The 25,466-nt window shown below is 40.6% G+C and overlaps 1 protein-coding gene across 3 annotated transcripts in view; it reads left to right on the top strand.

Moving 5' to 3' along the window:
• myom2b (myomesin 2b) overlaps positions 1-25,466 on the top strand; it is a 121,229-nt gene that overhangs the window by 78,423 nt on the left and 17,340 nt on the right. For 2 of the 3 annotated variants that reach the window (XM_072560725.1, XM_072560714.1), the window contains exons 18-27: positions 4,195-4,212; positions 5,088-5,275; positions 7,699-7,825; positions 9,011-9,189; positions 10,090-10,204; positions 11,766-11,922; positions 17,351-17,457; positions 18,329-18,373; positions 20,625-20,761; positions 25,211-25,355. In XM_072560725.1, coding sequence (XP_072416826.1) covers positions 4,195-4,212; positions 5,088-5,275; positions 7,699-7,825; positions 9,011-9,189; positions 10,090-10,204; positions 11,766-11,922; positions 17,351-17,457; positions 18,329-18,373; positions 20,625-20,761; positions 25,211-25,355 — 1,218 coding nt within the window. The remainder of the gene's footprint in view (positions 1-4,194; positions 4,213-5,087; positions 5,276-7,698; positions 7,826-9,010; positions 9,190-10,089; positions 10,205-11,765; positions 11,923-17,350; positions 17,458-18,328; positions 18,374-20,624; positions 20,762-25,210; positions 25,356-25,466) is intronic. The other variant, XM_072560732.1, reaches the window with a different exon arrangement.

Here is a 25,466-nt window from a genome sequence, read left to right as displayed (position 1 = left end):
ATTTGGATTTGGTTTGATTTGATTTATTGTTGCCACACGTGCTGAGATACAGTGAAAGGTGTTGTTCTGCATCTCTCCAGGCAGGTCGTACCAGACAAAATACAGAGTAGCAGAACAGAGTGCAGAATACAGACCCTCAAAGAAGGTGCAGAGAGAGAAAGATCAGCACTAACATTTGAGAGGACTGTTCAAAAGTCTGATAACAGCAGGGAAGAAGCTGATTTTGAATCTGTTCATACGTGTATTCTAACTTTCATATCTTCTGCCCGAGGAAAGAGGGTGCAAGAAAGTATAACCAGGGTGGGAGGGGAGTTTGATTATGTTGGTTGCTTTCTTGAGGCAGTGGGAAGTCTAGATGGAGTCAATGGATAGAAGGCAAGTTTTCATGATGGACTGGGTTGTATTAACAACTCTCTGCAGTTTCTTGCAGTCTTAAAAAGAGTAGTTACCATTCCACGTTGTGATTCATCCAGACAGGATGCTTTCTATGGTGCCTCTATAAAAATTGGTAAGAGTATTGGTGGACATGTCGCATTTCCTTACCCTCCTGAGGAAATAGAGGCGTTGTTGTGTTTTCTTGACCTCACATTGACATGAGTGTATCAGGACAGATTGTTGGTGATCATCACTCCCAGGATCATCACTCTTTACACCATGCTGCTAAACACTCGATCTCTTTCCTGTATTCCATCTTCATAAGGTTTGGGGCAGAATTTGGCCACATGGTCATGGGTGTATAAGAACTATAGTAAGGGGTTGTGTTCACAGCCTTGTAGGGCACTGGTGTTGAGGATTATCATGGAGAAGATGTTGTTGCCTATTCTTTCTGATTGGACTCTATAGGTCAGGAAGTCAAGGATCTAGGTACAGTGGTGGGGGAGGGTGGGGGGGGGGGGGGGGTGGTAGTCCAAGACCTAGGTCTGAGAGTTTGGAGATGTGTTTATTTGGAATTATGGTGTTGAGAGTAGAGCTGTCATCAATAAGTCAGAGCCTGACGTAGGCTGGAGTTGATATGAGCCATTTCTAACCTCTTCACGCACTTCATAATTGTGGAGGTTGGAGCCACTGGGTGGTTGTCATTGAGGCAAGCTGTGTGATTTCACTTTGGCACCAGGATGATGGTGGTCTTAAAGTAGCTGGGGACTTCAGAACGAAGTAAGGAGAGGTGAAAGTTGTCACCGAATACTCCCACCAGCTGGTCCGCACAAGATCTGAGTGAATGATGGGGACTCCATGTGAGCAAATCGCTTTCCGTGGGTTCACTTTCAAGAAGGCTGATCGAACATCAGTGATGGTGACCGTGGGTACAGGTGCATCTAAGGCTGTTGGGGCAGATGACATCATTTCACTAACTTTTTGTTCAAAACAAGCATGGAATGCATTGAGCTCATTGGATAGCGATGTACAGTTGTGCACGATTCTGTTTGACTTCATTTTGCAGCCCGTAATGTTGTGTAAGCCTTGCCACAAATGTCCGTGTGGTTAGTCTGGGTCTCAACCTTAGTTTAGTATTGCCTCTTGGCATCCCTAATGGTCTTGGGAAGGTTGTACCTGGATTTCCTTGAATAGATCAGGGTCACTTCAGACCTGGATTTCAATAGGGAGTGGACCTCTTGGCTCATCCACGGTTTCTGGCTGGGTAATATTCCGATTAACGTCTTCAGCACCCAGTCTTCTACATACTTACTAATGAAGTCTGCATTGGTAGTGGCATACTTAGTTAGGTTGGCAGCTACGTTCTTCAAAGGGACCAGTCCATTGAGTCTTAGAAGTCCCATAGAAGGCCTTCAGTTGCCTCAGACCAACACAGCACTATTTTCTGTACTGAGTCCTCACTCTTCAATTTCTATGTATAAGCCAGAGCAGGAGCATTGCATTGTGATCTGATTTTCCAAAGTGCAGACAGGGGAATGGCATTGTTGATGATTGTATAGCAATGGTCAAGGATGTTCAGATCACTGGTGAGACAGGAAATGTGTTGTTGGTATTTTGGTAGCGCTTGCATAATGTTGGCCTGGTTGAAGTTACTGGTTATAATGTACAAGGCCTTGGGGTATTCTGTCTCAAAACTGTTTGTGGTGTTGCATAATTCATCAAGGGCACTCTTCACTTCAGTATGAGGTGAGGTGTAGACTGCTATCACGAAAGCAAAGGTGAACCCGTGAGGCAGATAGTAAGGATGACACTTCACTGTGAGTTATTTTATGTCCGGGGTGCAGTAACTTGCCAGGGTCACTCCAGTTGATCAGGAAGCAGACTCCGCCACCCTTTGCCTTGCCTGCAGATGCTGAACGGTCTATTCGGTGAACTGAGAAACCTTCAGGTTGTATGGCATAATCAGGTATAGCAGGAGTGAGCCATCTTTCTGTTAAGCAGAGTACACAGCAGTCTTCAATTTACTCTGTCTTAAAAGTACTCAAACACACTGCTTCCACCATCTTTTGAACAAGAGAGTTCTTCACAAACCTATGGGAGAAAAATAATCTCATCTCTGTCTTCAGTGGTTGACCACTTATTTTGTAACTGTGATCCTGAGTTACAGATTCTCCCACAAGATGAAACATCTTCTCCACATCCACCCTGTCAAGACCCCTCAGGATCTTCTGTATCAATTAAGTCACCTCTTACCCTTTTAAACTCAAGCAGCTACAAACCTAGCCTGTCCATCCCTTGTTCATAAGACAACTTGCCCATTGGATGAATTATTCTAGTAAATCTTCTCTGAACTATTACCAAAGAATTTACATCCTTCGTTTTATAAGGAGATCAATACCGTACACAATAGTTTAAATGCAATCCCACCAATGTGCTATGTATAACTGAAGCATACTTTTGTATTCAACAGTTCTCACAATAAATGATAAAATTTATCATTTTTCTAAATACTTGCTATACTAACCTTTTGTGATTCATGCAAGAGGACACCCAGATGTCTCTGCAGCTCAGAGCTTTGCAACTTTTCACAATTCAGATAAACTGTTTTTCTATTCTTTCTGCCAAACTGGGCAATTTCACTCCATTTATCAGATCTTTGCTCCTCACTTAATCTAACTATATCCCTTTGTAGCCTTACAAACTCTTCACAACTTACAACCTTTCTTTGTGTCATCAGCAAATTTGCCAACCATACCTTCTGCCCCTTCACATCATTGTAAAAAGTTGAGGCTCCAGCATTAATGGCTGTAGCACACCACTTATTGCATCTTGCCAATCCAGAAAATGACCTGTTAATGCCTACTCCCTCTTGTCTGTTGGATAATCAATCGTGTATACATGCCTATGATACCTGGTACACCGTAAACTTTGATTTTCCACAATAACCTTTAATGTAGCACTTGATTAAGCACAATTAATCCACCAAGTCCTTAATATCCACAACAAAGAACTCAAATAAGTTGGTTGTATGTTATTTCCTTTTCAAAAAATCACATTGACTCCAATAAAAGCAAAATCCTGTGGATAATGAAAATCTGAAATAAATTAGGAAAATTCTGGAGAATCTCAACAAGTCTGGCAGCATCTGTGGGGAGAGAAACAGAGTTAATGTTTCAAGTCTGATATGACTCCTTCAGAATCCAGTAGAATTAGTGCTGCCTAACATGCCTGATAAAGGGATTATACCTGAAACGTCGATTGTTCTGCTCCTTGGATTTTGCCTGACCTACTGTGCTTTTCCAGCACCACACTTTTTGAGTCTGATTTCCAGCGTCTGCAGTTCTCACTTTCTCCTAACTGTAGTTGCTGTCCAACCCACTGGGTTTCTCCAGTATTTTCTGTATTTGTTCTGTGTATACTCTGCCTGATTACCTTGAACTTCTCTAAGTGTGTTGCCATAACATCTTTAAACATAGATTCTAATGGTTTCCTTATGATAGATGTTAAGCTAACTGGTCTGTAGTTTCCTGCGTTGGAAATTTCTTGTGTTCTTCTCTCCCTTCGGTTTTCTGATTTTCAGCAATTTCTGGGATGATGCTTGTATTTTCTATAGTGAAGACCAGTGCTAGATACTGAAATAGTTGATAGGAATGTTAAATGGTTATAAAGTCATAGAGATGATTGTGTTAAGTAAATGGCTGAAATTTTTGCCAAAATTGGTTTCTATGCTCAGGTGCCATTGAATGTTTTTTTTAAAAAAAGAGTTTGGATATTACTACTTTGCTGTGCCAAGTGACTTTCTTTATGTGATCATTTTAGGAGGTGGTATCCCTCATGGTAGGTATTAGACCAAGTGTGAAGAAATATCAAGCACACTTCTTTTTGGCTAACAATATCTTAAAGCACTATGTTGCTCTTTAATGGATGAAAGTATTAACAATCCCATCTTATAAACACAGTTAATACTCACTCCCTATTAAGTATAAATCATCAGTGTGCTAAGTGTGGAAAAAAATTGTTTTAACTCTCACAGGGAATGTGGTGATTGAGCACAGATCCATTGCCTCTTTTTAGAATAGTTATTAATTACAATTATTCAAAGCCTCATTGATGCCAGTTATCATTCTAATCTGCATTGATTTACGCTGCACCAACACAATCTTGGATGTGAAGCTGCTAAGTTCATGATATTTTGTGTTGCAACAAGGTTGAAAATAGTCCCAGATGATGGAAGCTTCTGGCTGCAGAGTGAAATTCAAAAACAACCTTATATAATCAATTGTTAACTTCATTGATGCTAGCAGAGACCAAATATCCCATCGCCCTGACATTTGAAAGCTCTTTGGAGACCCAGGAGCAGATCCGTGCTCAGCTTTCTTAGCAGGACACTAATGTATGCTCAACAACATAATTGGAATTTATTTGTTCTGTACCTCTGCATTTAAATAACGCTATCAGTCATGTAACAATATTCTAAAAATCTAATGTAAACTAGATGCGATTGCATACTATGTCTCAAGTATATCTGGCATCTTAAAGAAGTATTAATCCTTCTTCTACTTTAGTTGAATAGTAGGATAGCCTTTATTGACATGGACAGTTGGCAACTTCACTCAAGAAAGGACTTTTTGTTTAAGTAATTTGGAATTAGTAGATGATACCTTGAGATTTGAAGTTAGAATTTAGTTTCCTCACTCTTTATCTCCCCGTAGCTGCCCCATCATCACCTTATGGTATAACTCTCCTTGACTGCACAAACGACTCCATGACGCTGGGCTGGAAGGCACCACGGTTTACTGGAGGCTCAGATATCATTGGATACTACATGGATCATCGTGAAATCACTGACCTACATTGGCATGAAAGCAACATCAAACCAATCACTGGAAGAGTTTACAAAGTTAGTGTCATGTTTAATATTTTTAGGAAGGGAAACTATTTCCCACAAATGTGAAGAGCTTCCTTTTGTTTCTACTAGCCAGTCACCAAATGTGACATACTGCAGAATTGGTTGGTAAATCACACAGAATCAAACTTTTGAAATATACGTGGTTAAGATCAAGGATTTATTATTTCTTTGCATTAGAGTGTACTACTGTTACTGAAAATGTGCTAAAATTATATTTTCAGCAAATTCCTGACCAAACATTAGACAGTAATCGGGCGAGGCCAAGGAGAAAATTAGTATAGTGAGCATTATGTACATGTAATGGAGAATATTAGGATTGCCTAATGTTAGGGTTGAAATGAATATTATGAACATTCAGCAGCTCTATTACACATGTGCAATCCCTCCTACCTAATCTCTTTTCTGTATTTTGCCAAAGTGATATTTAGGGATTGAAGAATAAATCTTACCATTTTATGTCTACCATAGTATGCAGCCTCTGGCCTGTTGGGATCAATATAACCACTGTCTATTAATATTGATAACTGAAAAATCATATTTTGAGAGGATTTAAATGGAGTTGAGAATTGGCTGGACATTATGTACTTTTTTCTTTGTATTGAAGTATTTTGAAAGGATATTGGACATGCTTGATGGCTCAGTGCCAATTCATTACCACTGTTTTGCAAATTTATTTTTATTCCATTTCACCTATGGTAAATAAATTGACACATTTAACTTCCTAAAGGTAGGTGCATTTATGTAAACATTGGAAAAAGTAAAAGTGAGTCACCTTTCAAATCATTTAAAGCTATATGCTGGTAAATGCGTTGTATAGTGCATTTGGAAGAAACATTGTGGAACCAAATGTTGTATCCTTTCTCTGCCTGGACGTTGGGCAAATACATGATATACCTGCCAATAGATCAAGGTTCACCTGAATAAATGAGCCAGATCATTACTGAGGACTTAGCTATGTTTTTGCTGGCCTTGAGAAGCAGAAATCAGAACACCACTTTAGGCTTCAAGCTGGTATTACAGAACAAGAGTCTATGGTCTAAACTTAAAAGCTACCTGAACAAAGTGCTACCCATCAAGCACTCACTCAATCAGAATCCCTGATCAAAAGGACTCTCACTGACAAAATGTAAAATACCACTTTCTTCTGGTCCCTAAAAATAGGTTGCTGACTGCTCGAGGTGAAAATTGAGCGTCACATTGAGGTCAAATAATTAAAGTCCTTCTTGCTGTTGAAAACAGTCACAGAAGCCCTGAGCAATGTGAAAGGGGAAAAGATCTACACCTTCCTCCTATTACTTGGCCCAGGAAAATTAGCCCTGCTCTTTCAAAGCATTTAAGAGATTAACAGATTGGTGTTCTGCAGACTAAGAGTGTTTGAGTTCACGCTGAGAGTCCCCATACCAATTCTTTATAGCATTCATAAGTATATTTAATTTTGTCAAAAACGTGATCTTCCTATTATAGTCATAAGGATTCAGCTGAAGGTGATTCTGTCAACTTTGTCTCATCGTTTCAAAGTAAAGATATAATATTTCCTATTACACCACCTGAATGAATCCAGCCTTTCAGAATCAAATAATCTTCCTGATAATTGTACATTCTAAACTATTGGAAGCCCTCTGTGTAAAAATAAAATTGACCAATATCAATCCTAAATTTGTCTTGCCCAACTCGTGTATCCACTTTTTAATATGTTCTTGGTTGAACTTTTATCCCATTTAGTAAATATGGGTTTTTAATAAGACTGCCTCTGGATTTTTTTTTCCAAGGATGAGCAGCTGAGATTACCAGTTTTTTGCTTACTGGTGTTCGCTGTTTTATCAAGAGTCAGCCATTTTTTTTCAATATTATCTTCAGAGCCTAATTAGCCACTCATGTCAACATAATGTCTTTGTCACTGCAATTTCAGGTCACTCAGCCATATCAGGAACTGGGTTAGACTAAATCTCAAAGGAGTTGAAGCTGTGCTAGAGTTCTTGAAGTTGTCCACTGTGACTTCCTTGTCTCTGCTGTTTCTCTGTAAATCCCATGGATTTTGAAAGTAAAAGTTGTCATAGTTCGAGAAGACCTTAGGCTGCTTTCATTAGATAGAGGCAACCTTTGGTAGGCATAACCTGAGGGTCACCATGCCTCAACTAGCTTAGAAGGAGTGGAGAAGACAAGGTTGCCATGGTGACCTCAAGTAGTCCGGGAGTTGAACGTGTGTTGTTTTTATTACACTGCATCACAAACCAGCCATTCAGCCAACTGAACTAACCAACCAATTTATGACAGACAATTTGGATAATGCTTGTCAAAATGAATTTGGTTGGCAAATGCACCACTCAATACAGCATGGATTGATTTTAAGTGGTTTGAAGTTTTCATGGCGATTGCAATGTTGATGTTTTCTTTATTTTGTTGCTCTGTGAAAGGTTGAAAACCTGAAAGGAGGCTCTTTCTACGAGTTTAAAATCAGTGCTATGAACGTGGGTGGTGTTGGCGTCCCTTCAGATTCCAGTCGGGCTTTCAAATGTGAGGCATGGACCATGTCAGAACCAGGTAGGAGAATTAGCGACAGGACATCACTATAAAGTCACTCTAAATACAGACTAACTGCTCAGTTGAGGAATATATGTTCATTTAAAATTGCATTGGCAAGAATTTGATGGCAGCAATAATGAGAGACCAAATGCCTGGTCCTTGCAGGTAGAAAGTCTAAATTAAGCCTTGGCTAGGAGTTGCAAAGATGCTGAAGTAAAAGCTAAATCAGCTGGGAATTGCCCAATTCACGTGGGCCTTTATGTTCTGGTGGAGGGCGAAGGATAGATATTCAAGAGAGCTTGTGCTAGTATAGGATACCTGATAGATGGGTCATTAACTGACCCCATCATCTCCTTCACCTACTTCTAATACGAATAGCAGCCATCATTCTTGATGGCGCTGTTAGTACGCAGAATTACCCAGCCTCCAATTTTTCAGCAGCTGTGAAAGTGGGGAATTCTTGAAAAGGTAGCATTTTCTGCCTCATGCTAATTAAAGTTTTGTGCAATTACCCTTTAGGTGGGTATATACCTAGGTGATGACCCTATAAATGAGTATATATCCTGGCGATGACCCTTTAAATGGTTATACACCCTGATGTTGACCTTGAAAAGATTATATACACTGAGAAACAGGGAGCCTACCATCAGTATCTTAATATAGCCTATAATCTCTGGGATCCATTCACAGGGACAAAGTGCAGTGCCCTGAGATATTAAAAGAAATATTGCATCTTGATATTCCAGCTACTTGGCTATTAAAAAGTAAGTATGTGACAAACATTGTTTCAAACTTGGGATGACACTCAATGTTCAGCCTGTACATGTTGACATTACAATGTTGACCAACACTTCATTCACTGTGAAGCAGTTTGGAACATCCTAAGATCAGAAGATGCACCAAATCAGAACCCCAGACTCTCCACCTGCTCCAACCACCATGAACACATATTCTCACCTAACTTTCCTGTAAACACTATATTTAGGCCATCTAATATATCAAAGTGCAAGATTTTATTTAAAAATCAGGTCTCTGGTGACTGAGAAATGACTGCAGCAAGAAATATGGATACCACTGCAAGCCTCCCCTCACCTGTACCTACATTTAATTCTGACCATTACTTCACTTAGTGCAGGACACTGCCAAAGTCATGATATTGGGTAACACTAAGATGTTTTTCCTTATTTTCTACACACTGTCCAGGGCCACCTTATGACTTGACATTCTGTGAAATAAGAAAGCATTCTCTTGTGATCTTGTGGAAGGCACCAATTTACACTGGCAACAGTGCTGTCACTGGCTACACAGTGGATATCTGCGAGACAGATTCTGATGAATGGAGAGCTATAACGGAGAAAGAGGTATCCACTCGCTATTTGAAGGTAAGGAATGAGTAATGTATACTTTATGCTAAATACATTGATTTACTTTGAGGTATTTACAACTGAGTTGAAATAGACCTTAAAGCCCCTCTACTAAGTTAACCAGTATCCATGTGTGGCTGTTTTATGACAATTGGATCAGGCTTGGCTGTGATGGCGCGCATAGTCAATGGCTTGTTAAAATTTATTAGACTGGCCACTTGAATGAGCTTTCACAGAAGCTGCCTACATTCTAGGAACTGTATGTTAGCACCAATCACCTTCAGGAGAGGAAAGGCAAAAACTGTGGAGATAAAATCATCATTAAAAACCAAGCTCCCTTCAAAATTACAAACAATCACTTCATGTAAGACCAATTTTTAAGTTTCTTTCTATTCTGCTATCACACAGTCACATGCATGTTTCAATCAAGCAAGTCTGAGAGCTCCAAGGGTCTTCTCCTTGTTAAAAACCTGACATTGCCCCTGAGTTCAATTAACGCCACAGATATCAAACTTTGGAATTTTCTCATCCGCAAGACTGAAATACCTTATACTGTAACCAATTATTTCTTTGGGCAAGCTAAAAACACACTTTATTTGGAACAGTGAACTCCTGGCTTTCCATTAAGTCAGATCTCTGAATCAGTTTAGGGATTGGATCACTGTGTGAAATGATGTCAACCTAGAAATAGACCAAACTACAGTGCCCAGCAAAAGAAAGTCTTTACTTCCTAACTAATGAATCAAAGTTACACTGGAGTTGCTATATAGTTTATGTTGCTTTTACATGCTTCAGTTCCATTTTCATCAGGAGTAAGTCCACTTTCTGAAGGAACTCCTGAAGGAACATGACTGCATTTAATATAATTTAACAAGAAATATTTTTTAAAGTTCTGTTTTGACTTCATTAATTTCACAGGTGACTAATTTAGAGGAAGGAAGAAGCTACATTTTCAGAGTCCATGCTGTGAATACAGCTGGTCAGGGCAGACCCTCTGAGCCTTCCGAACCCATCCTCATTCAAGTCAGGCCAGGTACACTATGCGTTCTTGCTTATAAATGACAGGGCTGGGTAAATGGCCAATTATAACTTGGTAATGACTCTACAGGAAGTATGAAATTATATAGTTATAGAATCCCTACAGTGGGGAAAGAGGCCATTCGGCCCATCGAATCTGCACCAACCGTCTGAACAGCATCCCATCCAAACCCAGCCTACCACCCTATCCCCGTAACCCTGCATTTACCGTGGCTAATCCACCTAGCCTGTACACTCCAGGATGTTGCAGAAAATTTACCATAGCCAGTCCACCCAATCTGTGTATGTTTTGGACTGAGGGAGGAAACCAGAGCACCCAGAAGAAGCCCAAGCAGACATGCAGAGAGCATGCAATCTCCACACAGTTAGCCAAGGCTGGAATTGAACCCGTGTGAGACAGCAGTGCTAACCACTGAGCCACCACGCCGCCCTTTAAACAGGAGGAAAGAATCTAGAGGGTCGTTTGAATAGTTGCTCATGGAATGTCGGTGTCACTGGCTAGACTGCCATTTTTGCCTATTCCTAATTGTCTTTGCAAAGTTGGTGATGAGCTGCCTTCTTGAATCTCTGCACTCCATGAAGTTTAGGGATATCCACAATGCTGCTGTCAATGAAGTTCCAGGATTCTGACCTAAGGAGAGCGAAGGAATTGCAACATAACTCTAAGTCAGAATGGTGTGAGATTTGAGGGAGAACTTACAGGTGGTTGTGTTCCTATGCCTCTGCTGCCCTTGACCTTCTTGATGGTAGAAGTTATGGGTTTGGAACGTGCTGTTAAAAGTTCCTTGATGATTGCTTTTAATAGTTTTAGTTCAAAATATTCCCTGTATTCAGAGATTTGTCAGTAATTTATTCAATGGGGGTGTTTTATGGCCCCATTTCTGGTGTATTTTCAACAGCTGAGCATGTAAAATAGGATAATAATATTATTAACAATAAAAATAAAATAGCTAGCCCACCATATACCTGGCCATACCCCTTCAGACTGAATATTTATGGTGGGTAGGTAAGACATAAGTCTATTGAACCTTAACTCACCTCTTAATGAAGAGTCGAGGGGAGATCTTTTCCAAAGTGAGTAGAGTTTTTGACCAGGAAATGAAGTGGGAGGAGGTAAGGGGCAATCAACACCTCCTCTCCCCAACTAAAATTCACGCTCAAAAGGTGGTTCTTTTGCAATTTGGGAAATAGAGCAAGATCTTTCATACTTTTAAAGGGTTTCTCTGAAACTATCTGAGGCTAGGTCATCTTGTCATGCAATGTGAAATCCGCTTCCAACCTAAGATCCTGGTTTTGAAGATCGGGTAGTGTTCATCCTTTTGATGCTGTGTTTCTCACTTTATGCTGAAAGTACTTTGAGACCCTGCCAATTATTTTCACAAAAGTGTCCCAGTATTGGTGGAAGAACCCATTCAATGTCTCATGGAACGCAGAGCATTGTTTTGATTTATGAAGTGGAGTTGTATTCTGAACCTAAAATGTCCCCCATTAGCAATACTTCTAATCATGTAAGCACACTGTTAATATTGTATCTCTGTCTTACTCTTGACTTTAAGGAACGAAGGAAATCACAAGTGGTGTTGATGCAGAAGGAAATATCTACTTGGGCTTTGAGTGCCACGATATGACTGATGCCTCCCAATTTTCTTGGGGCAAAGCCTATGAGGAAATAACTGATTTCTCAAAGGTCCACGTTGAAACAGATGGTGAAAAGTAGGTTGATTAGTTTTGTCTATTTTAGGTTATGTTAAATGCTGGGAGTTATCTTTTGGAGACTCAAGAGCTCCAGGTTCTCATGTTGTTTAAAGTTAAAAATCATACAACACCTGGTTATAGTCCAATAGGATTACTTGGAAATACTAGCTTTCGGAGCACTGCTTCTTCATCAGCCATCTGGTCAAGATTCATCTTCCCTTACAGCTCATATGGCTCATTCTGCATTTACAGTAATGATCAGAAAAGCAGCCCTTTTGATCCATTCTACCACTGGGCCGTTGCCTTTTGCAGCCCCAGACATGGTTCTACCTCCTAGAAATGTTCAAGACCCCTGGATCGATGGAAAAGAGAGAGAGAGAGATCTGGCATAATCCATCTCTGCTCCACCTTTCTCAGCCTTGGCACCTGGTGAATGGGATTTCCTGGGGCACCATTCAGGATAACTGGGCCCCCTTTCCTTGAAAAGCTAAGAGTAACAAATACATAGTTATAGAGTTGTAGAGATGCACAGCATGGAAACAGACATTTTGGTCCAACTCGTCCATGCTGATCAGATATCCCAACCCAAACTAGTCCCACCAGCCAGCACCCAGTCCATATCTTTCCAAACCCTTCCTATTCATATACCCATTCAAATGCCTTTTAAATGTTGTAATTACACCAGCCTTCACTTCCTCTAGCAATGCATTCCTTACACCCACCACCTTCTGTATGGAAAAGTTGCTTCTTAGGTCCCCTCTCCCCTCTCACTTTAAGCTTATGCCCTCTTGTTCTGGACTCTCCCACCCCAGGGAAGATACCTTGTCTATTTACCCTCTCCATGCCCCTCATGACTTTATAAACATCTATAAGGTCACCCCTCAGCCTCTGACACTCCAGGGTAAATAGCCCCAGCCTATTCAGCTTCTCCCTTTTGCTCAAACACTGCAAACCTGGCAACATCCTTGTAAATCTTTTCTGAACCCTTTCAAGTTTCACAACATCCTTCCTATAGCAGGGCGACCAAAATTGCACACAATATTCCAAAAGTGCCTGAACCAATGTCCTGAACATGACCTCCTCTCTCCTATACCCGAAGAATTGCCCAATACAGGAAAGCATACCAAACACTCTCTTCACTATCCTGTCTACCTTAGACTCCAGTTTCAAGGAACTGTAAACCTGAACTCCAAGGTCTCTATTCAGCAACACTCCCCAGGACTGTACCATTTAGTCTATAACACCTGCCCTGATTTGCCTTTCCAAAATGCAGCACCTCACATTTATCTAAATTAAACTCCATCTGATCATGATCCCATTGTACTCTGAGGTAACCTTCTTTGCTCTCCACTAAAATCTCCAATTTTAGTGTCATTTTTAAATTTACCAACCATACCTCCTATATTCACGTCCAAATATTTTATGTAAATGATGAAAAGCAGTGGACCAAGCACCGATCCTTACGGCACACCATTGGTCACAGGCCTCCAGTCTAACAAGCAACACTCCGCCATCACTTTCTGTCTCCAATCTTTGAGACAGTTCTGTATCCAAATGGTATTTTACCTTGTATTCCATGTGATCTCACCTTGCTAACAGTCTACCACGAGGAATCTTGTTGAATGCCTTATTGAAGTCCATATAGATCACGTCCACCACTCTTTCCCATTAATCCTCTTCATTGCCTCTTCAAAAAATCTCAATTAAAATACTGCATCACAATTTCCCATGCATAAAGCCATGTTGACTACCCCTAATCAGTCCTTGCCTTTCCAAATACATGTAAAGTCTGTCCCTCAGGATCCCCTCCAACAGTTTGCCCACCACTGATCTCAGGCTCACCAGTCTATAGTTCCTGGCTTTTCTTTCCCACCTTTCTTAAATAATGGTACCACGTTAGCTAACCTCCAGTCTTCTGGCACCTCACCTGGGGCTATCGATAATATAAATATCTTAGCAGAGGGCCCAGCAATCACTTCCCTGCTTCCCACAGAATTCTAGACAGCACCTGATTAGATCCTGGGGATTTGTTCACCTTTATGTGTTTAAGACATCCAGCACCACCTCCTCCGTAATGTGGACATTTTTCAAGATATTACTATTTATTTCCCCATGTCCTATATTTTCTATATCCTTCTCCACAGTGAAGACTGATGCAAAATACTTGTTTAGTATCTCCCTCATCTCCTGCAGTTCCAAACATAGGCAACCTTGCTGATCATTAAGGGTCCGTTTCTCTCCCTAGTTACCCTTTTGTACTTAATGTATTTATAAAGTCCCTTTGGATGCTCCTTAACCGTATTTGCAAAAGCTATTGCATGTTCCCCTTTTGCCCTCCTGATTTCCCTTTTAAGTATGCTTTGACTGACTTTATATTCATCTCAGCATCCGCTCGATGTCTGCTGCCTGTACCTGACATATGCTTTCTTCTTTTTCTTGACCAAAACCTTTCTTTAGTCATCCAATATTCCCTTTCCCTACCAGCTTTGCCTTTCACTCGAATAGGAACACACGGTCTTTGGTCTCTCGCCTCAGTTTTGAAGGCTTCCCACCTTCCAACTGTCCCTTTACCTGCAATCATCTTCCCCCAATCAACCTTTGAAAGTTCTTGGCCTTCCTCCAATTTAGAACTTTAACTTTTAGATCTGATCTATCCTTTTCCATCACTATTTTAAAACAAATAGAATTATGGTCACTGGCCCCAAAATGTTCCCCCATTGGAAACTCAGTCACCTACCCTGCTTTACTTCCCAAAATTAGGTAATATTTTGCACCTTCTCCAGTAGGTACATCCAATACTGAATCAGAAACTTTTCTTGTTCACACTTAACAAATTCCACAACATCCAACCACTTAACACTATGGCAGTTCCAGTCTATATTTGGAAAATTAAAATCCCCTACCATAACCATCCTATTACTCTTACAGATAACAGATCTCCTTACACATTTGTTTCTCAATTTCCTACTGACTACTTGAGGGTCTATAGTACAATCCCAATGTGATCATTCCTTTCTTATTTCTCAGTTCCACTCAAATAATTTCTCTGGATGTATTCCCAGGAATATCCTCCTCAAGTACAAATGTAATGTTATCCCTGATCAAAATTGCCTCGCCCTCTCCTCTCTTGCCCCCCCCCCCCCCCATCTTTCTTATAGCATCTATACCCTGGAACATTCAGCTGCCAATCCTGTCCATTCCTGAGCTACGTCTCTATAACTGCTATGATATCCTAGTTCCATGTTCCTAACCGTGCCCTGAGTTAATCTGCCTTATCTGTTAGGCCTCTTGTATTGAAATAGATGCAGTTTAATTTATCAATCCTTTGTTGTTCTCTACTTTGTTCCTGCCTGCCCTGATTGTTTACCTTTCTCCTTTTCCCAACTGTTACAATCTCAGCCTGATCTCTTCCCTAATTATTTCCCTGGGTCCCAATCCCTGACCTTACTAGTTTAAATCCTCCTGAGCAGCTGTAGCCAATCTCCATGCCAGTATATATTAGAAACTTTGTCATTTTGCTATAAATCTCTGATTTCTCTCTAGTCGCATGTTTTGTTCTATGGTAGGTGCATGTTGTTGGTTCAAATGCAAACAATCTTTGTTACAAGTGGATTGATCTTGGATGTTCCTAATTCTTAGGATGGCTTGGGAAAGACAGATGGCGGTGGGGTGGGGCAGGGTGAAATATCCATCCCTTTTCCCATCGGGGAAATTTAAATTTTCATGGCGAACACCATTATTCGTGTTAGCACTGAATGAGGGGAGGAGAGGAGCCATTGCAATGTGCCTGGTGTCTTGGGAATTGAAAAATTGATTACTTGCTTCTGATTTCTGTAAGTTTGAAACCCACCTGGGAAAGGTTTAAGAACCAACACACTCTAGCAACACTGACAATCAAAGGCCCATAGTTGACCCTGACATTCACTGTTGCTAACAGCCTAAGAATGATACGTAATGTCTTTTCCAAAGGAATACCACTGGGACCTATCCATTCATTTTCAGCTGCATATATTATGGACCCTCCTGTGAAAGTGTTGTGATTGGCAGTTGACACCCGAAGGGATGTATCGTTAGTAGATCTGGGCCCCGCCCAATGGCAGTCATTACAACACTTCACTATTCAGCATTAAAAATCTCAAGACCCCACTATCCAATATGGAGCTCTGTCAGTCGAATGTGTCCTATGGTGCTGAGTCAAAGTAATGGGGAATTTCCCTTTGCTTTTCAAGTCATAAAGATGTACAGCACAGAAACAGACCCTTTGGTCCAACTCGTCCATGCTGACCAATCTAATCCCACCTGCCAACACCCGGCCCATATCCCTCCAAACCATTCCTATTGATATACTCATCCAGATGCCTTTTAAATGTTGCAATTATACCTGCCTCCACCACTTCCTCTGGAAGCCTATTCCACACACACACCACTCCCTGCGTGAAAAAGTTACCCTTTAGGTCTCTTTTATATCCTTCCCCTCTCACCCTAAACCTCTGCCCTCTAGTTCTGGACTCCCGCCCCGCAGGGAACAGACCTTGTTTATTTAACTTATCCATGCCCCTCATGATTTTATAAGCCTCTATGAGGTCATCCCTCATCCTCCGACGCTCCAGGGAAAACAGCACTAGCCTGTTTAGCCTCTCCCTAGAGCTCAAATCCTCCAACCCTGGCAATATCCTTGTAAATCTTTTCTGAACCCTTTCAAGTTTCACAACATCTTTCCAATAAGAAGGACACCAGAATTGCATGCAATATTCCAAACGTGGCCTAACAATGTCCTGCAACATGACCTCCCAACTCCTGTACTCAATACTCTGACCAATAAAGGAAAGCATACCAAACGCCTTCTTCACAATCCTATCTACCCTTAACTCTATTTTCAAGGAGTTATGAACCTGCAGTCCAAGGTTTCTTTGTTCAGCAGCACTCCCTAGTATCTTACCATTAAGTGTATAAGTCCTGCTAAGATTTGCTTTCCCAAAGTGCAGCACCTTGCATTTATCTAAATTAAACTCCATCTGTCTGAAGTTAATCTAATCAATATTGGGCAGAGGAACAGGAACAAAATATAATTCATATAGAAGTATAAATGATAGGTGGTGATGGAGTCTAAAGAAAGAGAACAGCAACAAAAACAGAAATTGCTGGAAAAGCTCAGCTGGACTGGCAGCATCTATGGAGAGAAGTCAGAGATAACGTTCGGGTCAATTGACCCTTCCTCAGAACTCGTGTTGGGCAAAGGGGTGGATAATGGTGAACCAGGGTGAAAGAAAAGCAGATAATAAGGACTGTTAGTAGGTGAAAATGGGTTGGCTGTGATGAAGGCAGCCCATGTGTTCACAAGGCCAGGGGTGTGGGTTTGGGTAAAGGATGTGGAAGAATATGTTCAGGCTAAAGTGTCATACATTGTTGCATTTTTAAAAATCTACAACTGTTTTTGCTCTTCCAGGTCTAAATTAATCTTCAAACATCCTGACATGGCAGATTTAGGAACATACTCTGTGGCAGTATCAGACACTGATGGCATCTCTTCCAGTTATAACCTAGAAAAGGAAGGTACGCATTCCTTCAGCGAAGGCTGTTTCTAGATATATTCCCTCGATTGACAGGCTGAGAAAAATTCAGTTCCACCAGAGTATCATCCCAGATTTATCAGATAGCTGATTGGCATGCCAACATTTCCAATCGTACCCAACTTTCTTGTCTCATGATAGTACATGTGGGAAGATTTCCTGAGAAACCTTGAGAATTCAGTTCTTGTTCTTGTGAGGCCTCGGTGGCTATTTTCGTAGCTGAGACTAAACACAATTCCTACAACCATCTTCTAAAGGACTTGAACCCACAGCTGATTACCTCTAAATCTGTTATTTCAGGCATCCTTTAGAGCCTCAGAGCTTCAAAGTTAGTTTTAAATCTTTACTCCCTCCAGGAGTTATCTCTCTCGCTGTTATCATTGGAAAATGTGGGGAAGAGGCCAGCACTCAGAATTCACCTGCTGCTGGTTCACCTTCACTATGTTTATTCCCACAAGGTGGGACAAGATCTGGAATCTGAAATATAGAGTGTGACACACATAGACACATTGGCACATTATTCAGTTGTCTTGAAGCAGGTCATTTTGAATTTCAGTCTCTCTTCATCTGGTTAAAATAATTAGATTTTGATCTTTGTCTTAACTGTGCTTATTGCACAGGCAGTCGAGTTCAGCAGGAAAATTCTGGTTGGGAAACTGATAAGTCAATGAGCAGATTCCTTTTTTACCAGAGTTTTTTTTGTTATCCAAACAACACTTAACACTAGATGGTATGAATGGAGAAATGTATTCAATTGAATGTAAACAGTGTATTGGGTTTCATCAAATCTCATAAAAAGTAAAGTCTTACAAAATCTGTCACCAGGTGAAAACTATCTGCCTTATATTTTTCAGAATTGGAACGCCTGATGGCTTTGAGCCACAAAATCAGACATCCAAGTAAGTACAGCTGAAGCCTTCCTAGTATATCTACTGTCAAACATGATACACTGGTGTTTTTTATTACTTCTCAATTATACTTTGGATTTTCTTGAGAGACTATCTTGTATTGCTTGAGGTCTGTTTCCATTCTTAAGGGATATGGGTTTAGTGCATTGTAAAAGTTTGCTTGTCTCAGTTAAATGGTGGGTAAAAACGAGGACTGCAGATGCTGGAAACCAGATTCTAGATTAGCGTGGTGCTAGAAAAGCACAGCAGTTCAAGCAGCATCCGAGGAGCAGGAAAATCGACTTTTCGGGCAAAAGCCCTTCATCACCTGATGAAGGGCTTTTGCCCAAAATGTCGATTTTCTTGCTCCTTGGATGCTGCCTCAGTTAAATGGTGACAAACCCTGTGATTGAAACGAGGAGCTGTATGGGTTAATGCAAACTGAAAGTAGCTATGATAAAAAAAATAGAAAGTCAGCAGGGGGGAAGAACAAGCTACTTAGAAACTTCAGTATCCACCTACTTTTATGAAACATAAGCCTAGTATCTTTTGTTACACTTGAATGCAGCATATATTCACATTCTGAGTCAGATTTCATAATAGAACAATGAATGGAATAACAGCAATTCATAGGGAAAATGTTAGGGAAAGTGATGGCCTGCTGGTGTTATCATTGGACCTTTAATCTCGAGACCCAAGTAATGTTTTGAGGACCTACGTTCGAATCCCACTACAGCAGATGGTGGAATTTGAATTCAATATTAAAAATAAGTCTGGAATTAAGAGTCTAATGATGACCATGAATCCATTGTCAATTGTTGGAAAAACCCATCTGGTTCATTAATGTCCTTGAGGGAAAGAAATCTGCCCTCATTACCTGGTCTGAACTACATGTGACACCAGACCCACAGCAATGTGGTTGACTCCCAACTACCCTCAAGGCAATTAGGGATGGGCTATAATTGTTGGCATAGCTAGTGATACCCTCATCCCATAAATGAATAAACAAAAGTCTTTTGCCAGATTTTTCACTGGCAGATCAAACTACAGCAGGTCAGGCAGCATCAGAGGAGCAGGAAAATTGACATTTCAGGTAAAAGCCCTTCATCAGGGCTAATGAAGGGCTTTGCCCAAAACATCGATTTTCCTGATCCTTGGGATGGCTTACTCCTTCTTATGTTACAATTAGTAAGCATGGTCAGTGGGCCCCAAGCGCTATGATTTTTAGCTTTGACTGTTACTAAGGTCCGAAGAAGGTTCCACTGTTTCCTCTTTAGGGGTTTTCTGCTAATTTCAAATCGCCAACAAACTCTTCAAGTGTAAATGCACCACAATGTTTTCGATGTGGGCAGTTCTGGGCTCTTGCTTTATTCCAGAGATTGCGCAAGGATCCCACTTTGTTTGACAAATGATCTCCAGCCCAGGAAAATGAGGTGCACATATAGTGAGTTGATAGTGATCAGACAAACTCTTGCTCTGTTGCTATTCCCCTGGAGAACAGCCCCATTCCCACTCTGGCCATACCGTACGCATGAAACGGCAGCAAATTAATTACAATAGTAACCTGAATGTGCATCTAAATCAATCAAAACTTGCATCTTCTTTTTAACAGAGTTCTCCATCAGCCATTTTAGGTTTGTTCAGTCCACTTACACCAATTGCATGATCCTTTGATTTCTCTGCATATAAAATGTGTCAGTGTGCCCTCTCTCACAGCACCTGACAAAGGAGCATCACTCTGAAAGTTTGTGATTTTAAATAAAGCTGTTGGACTATAACCTGCTGACATGTGACCTTTGATTTTGTCCACTTCAGTCTGACACTGGCCAACCCTCAACAAAAGTTACCTCCTGTAAACACCGAGCATTTAAGAACTATTAACAATAAAATCAATCCTGATTGATCACAGGATTTGAATAACTAACAAATTAATTGACTTTGTATAATTACTACAATACCTCAGAGGAACAGGTCCTAAACTATTCAATTTCATTTGAAGAATAATGCACTAAATGTAGTATGGAATAATAGCTCCTTATCAGAATCCATTATGTTAAAGGTCAACAAGAGTTGTGCACTAAATCTATCACTACTTGCACCATACCTTTTGAGATTATCAGAGATTTGTTGCTGAAATTTCAGGTGACTATGAGAATCTTTGTAAAAGTTTTTAAAAATCCTAACTAAATTTTTCTTTTTTTCTTACACTGAATACAGTAACCATGTGCAATTGAAAGCAACTGCTATTTCTTTTTCTTCTTAGCAATCCCATTGAAAAGTGAATTGTCCTACGAGGTTTTCGACAAAGGCCAAGTTCGATTTTGGCTTCAGACAGAGAGCGTGTCGCCCAATGCTACTTGTAAATTCATTGTCAATGACTTGGAGCTGGCTGACAGTAAGGTAATGGCTCTCTTCAAAACAAAATGTCTTAAGAAATGAGAAGAAATGTGGTTGATGTAGCAAACTTTTGAGTGATATCAAACATCTGCTGTTCATACTCCAACATAGTCCTGACTCAAGTTTATTGAGAAAATAAGAGTAGACGCTATTCCAAACATACAGGAGATTTAGCAGATGTCAGAGAAAGCTCTGACTTTTGACTGAGGGCCACACGAATAACAAACTATCCTTTAGATGCATACAAACTTGCTTACTTGGAATTTCCCTGGTTCATGGCAGTATTAAATGTTCAATGATATGCAAATATATTTGAGCAGAAACATGAGAAAATAAAAATCTCTTAAATAGCAGTCAGATTGCTGATGGTGCACAAAATGGAAATATGACTTTGCATCTTTCCAGCATATCAGATTCTTATTTCAGATTTCCTATTTTCAGAAATTTTATCCTCCCCTAAGTTGTATCAGTGATTAACCAACACTTTCAGTATAAAAGTACATTTGGAGGTCATTTGGAAACACCTGGACGAATACATGAATAGGAAGGGAATACAGGGATATACATCCTGTAAGTGAAGACAGTTTTAGTATGGAAGGGAAAAATGTATTGGCACAGGCTTGGAGGGCTAAATGGCCTGTTCCTATGCTGTATTATTCTTTGTTCTTTGTCATGTGGTGTAGTAGTACAATCCCTACATCCAGAGCAGTAGGTCCCACCTCAGGACTTGATAGACTGGGAACGTATGTCATAAAGCAGCCAAACAGATTGATTGCAAATCCTTATGAAATGCCTTTGACAGGTGGTTAAGAGCAGAGAGGTTCCTGGTCAACTAGAACTGTGCAGAACAAACTCTTGGTGTGTTGCTATTCCCCCTGGAGAATTCTCCCATTCCTACTTTGACCCATGTACCACATTTGTGAAATAGCTGCAAATTAGTAACCTCCAGTGAACACTGAGCATTTAACATATTAAAAGACTCCAGCTACAATTCCTTGTCAATTTTAAGAATCATCTTTGTTCCAACGGACTGGTACAAGTATGCTGGAGCAGTGGTTAGTTGATGAGTAGAATTTGTCTTTCCTAAAACCTACTTGTTCTTAAAATTCATTTATCAATTGTGAGGTGGCACGGCAGCTCATTGGTTAGCACTGCTGCCTCACAGTGCCAGGGACCCCAGGTTTGATTCCAACCTCAGGCGATTGTCTGTGTGCAGTTTGCACATTCTCCCCGTGTCTGTGTGGAATTCCTCTGGGTGCTCCAGTTTCCTCCCACAGTCTAAAGATGTGAAGGTTAGGTGAATTGGCCATGCTAAATTGCCCATAATGTGCAGGGATGTGTGGGTTAGGTGTATAGTTAGGGTAAATGTAGCATAATAGGGCAGGGGTCTGGGTAGCTTACTCTTTGGAGGGTCAGTGTGGACTCGTTGGGCCGAATGGCCTGTTTCCACACTGTAGGGACTCTATTCCATTATATTCTATTCTTTTTCAAGGCTACTCCCTCATGTGTGTTATTATTTAACCAAGAGGACAGACTGCCATCCTGCACCTAAGTTTTTGTTAGTGTTGCTTATTCCTTAAACTGACCATTAAACAATTGATCCTTTTTAATCATGCTATCCTCCCTCCATGGATGTGCCTGACCCCTGGTTGAGATCAGAAACTCTCAGCAAGCGGATAGATTTTCTCTCAAAAGTCTACTTTGGAGGCAAGGAGCTCACTTAAGGACAGACATTCCTCTGAAGCACTTTAGTTAATGACAGCAAATCTTAGTCTAATAGTGGGAAGTTGTGTGTGGAGTCAGAGGAGATAGGGGAAGCACTAAATAAATATTTTTCGACAGTGTTCACTATAGAAAATGAAAATGTTGGCAAGGAAGATACAGAGATACTTACATCTAGACTACAAGAGATTGAGGTTCACAAGGAAGAGGTATTAGAAATACTGCAGAGTGTGAAAATAGACAAGTCCCCTGGGCCAGATGGGATCTATCCTAGGATCCTCTGGGAAGCAAGGGAAGAGATTGCCGAGCCTTTGGCATTGATCTTCAAATCATCATTGTCTACAGGAATAGTGCCTGAGGACTGGACGATAGCAAATGTGGTTCCCTTGTTCAAAAAGGGTAGTAGAGACAACCCTGGTAATTACAGACCAGTAAGTCTCACTTCAGTTGTGGTAAAGTGTGGAAAAGGTTATAAGAGATAGGATTTATAACCATCTAGAAAAGAATAATCTGATCAGGGACAGTCAGCACGGTTTTGTGAAAGGTAGGTCGTGCCTAATGAATCTTACTGAGTTTATTGACAAAGTGACCAAACAGGTCGATGAGAGTAAACCAGTTGATGTGTTGTATATGGATTTCAGCAAGGCGCTCGATAAAGTTCCCCACAGTAGGCTATTATACAAAATGCGGAGAAATGGGATTGTGGGAGACATAGCAGTTTGGATCAGTAATTGGCTTGCTGAAAGAAAACAGAGAGTTGTAGTTGATGGAACATGTTCATCTTGGTGTCCAGTTACTAGCAGCGTACTGCAAGGGTCAGTGTTGGGTCCACTGCTGTTCGTCATTTTTATAAATGACCTGGATGAGGGCTTAGAAGGGTGGGTTAGTAAATTTTCGGGCTACACTAAGTTGTGGATAGTGATGAAGGATGTAGTAGGTTGCAGAGATACATAGATAGGATGCAGAGCTGGGCTGAGAGGTGGGCAAATGGAGTTTAATGTGGACATGTGTGAGGTGATACACTTTGGCCGGAGTAATCGGAATGCAAAGTACTGGACTAATGGTAGGATTTTTGGGAGTGCAGATGAGCAGAGAGATCTCGGTGTCTGTGTACACAGATCCCTGAAAGTTGCCACCCAGATTGACAGAGTTGTTAAGAAGGCATACATTTTTTTGGCCTTTATTAATAGAGGGATTGAGTTCCAGAACCAGGAGGTTATGATGCAGCTGTACAAAGCTCTGGTACGGCCACACTTGGAGTATTGTGTACAGTTCTGGTCACTGCATTATAAGAAGGATGTGAAAGCTTTGGAAAGGGTGCAGTGGAGATTTATTAGGATGTTGCCTGGTATGGAAGGAATGTCTTACGAGGAAAGGCTGAGGGCCTTGTGGCTGTTCTCGTTAGAGAGAAGAAGGTTGAGAGGTGACTTAATAGAGACATACAAGATAATCAGAGGGTTAGATAGGGTGGACAGGGAGAGCCTTTTTCCAAGTATGGGGACAGCAAACACAAAGAGACACAATTTTAAAGTGAGGGGAGATAGGTAAAAGACAGATGTCAGAGGTAGTTTCTTTACTCAGAGAGTAGTAAGGGTATGGAATGCTTTGCCTGCATCGGTAGTAGATTTGCCAAGTTTAAGTGCATTTAAGTTGTTATTGGACAGGCATATGGACATACATGGAATAGTGTAGGTGGGATGGGCTTCAGATTGGCATGACAGGTTTGTGCAACATCGAGGGCCAAAGAGCCTGTACTGCGCTGTAATGTTCTATGTTCTATGTTCTTTTGCACAAACACCGAGAAGCTTCAGCTAAGTGTTTCACATTCAAATAGAAAGAAACATTTTAAAAGTGTATGGCAGGGTATAGGGGAATTGGCCTGAAGGTTAGCCCAGGCTTGATAGACTGATGTACTACAATAGGAAAGAAAACTTGACATAATATAAAACACGCTACAAGTACACTATCATTTTCCTTTCATTAACACCACCGGATGAAATTTCATTCTAAACTCTTTATTTTGTGTGACTATAGAGCACAGTAATGAGCCTTAAATCCATTTTTAAAATCTTTTATCTCCCAATTCTTTTGCAATTAACTCTTTCCTGCCTTTTATTTCTTGTACCATATTCTGGCCTTTACAATTCTACTCTGGAACTAACTGGTAGGAGATGCAGAAGAGATGATCACCTTATTCAGCTGGCATCAACTTTGGGGAAACTCCTTTCCTTCTTTCTACATGAAGGCTGAAGCCTTGTTACTGGAAAATCTTTAGAAATTGTAATATTCCATCATGCATTAAGGTTTCATGTCATGTGATTCATCCATCTTGTAGAGTTCAACCAAGGAGTTTAAGAGTGCACCTCACAGCATTTGTCTCATACGTGACCTTTACACAGTAGAACAATGCATTTGCACATAGACAAGTAGGCCATCCAGCCTTTAGGGTTTGCAATACCAATGATACATTGTCAATTTCATTTACACACATCCCTTGATAACTTTACCTAAGAGCAAAGACTTCAAAGCTCAAATCCACTTAGTCTTTTAATGCAAATAATCACTGATTGCCATTGCACACCAGATATGTCAGAAAGGGATCTCACCGCAGTATAATTTTTTTATTCAATGCTGCAGTTGTTACTAAAGCATGTCTTTAAGTCTGTTCTACTAATTTAAGGAGCTATATTACATCACGCAAAGAGAAATTTCATTTGATTTTCTTCACAGGATCACAAGATTACTTTTAATAAGTCTACTGGTATGGTTGAGATGGTGATGGAGCAGTTCACAAGTAAGAATGAAGGAACTTACACCGTCCAAATACAGGATGGCAAGGCCAAAAACCAGTCCACTCTGGTTTTGATTGGGGATGGTAAGTGCGCTTTCACCTCAGTATTACATTCAGCTTCTTTTGCACCCAGTGTTGCTTGAACTGGGTGGGTTTCATTGCCTGTGATTATTATCCTGATTGATTGCTCTTTTT

This window comes from Chiloscyllium punctatum, chromosome 3 (assembly GCF_047496795.1).
Source record: "Chiloscyllium punctatum isolate Juve2018m chromosome 3, sChiPun1.3, whole genome shotgun sequence".
In the NCBI taxonomy this organism is placed as follows: Eukaryota; Metazoa; Chordata; class Chondrichthyes; order Orectolobiformes; family Hemiscylliidae; genus Chiloscyllium; species Chiloscyllium punctatum.
This window is presented reverse-complemented; position numbering and strand designations above follow the sequence as displayed.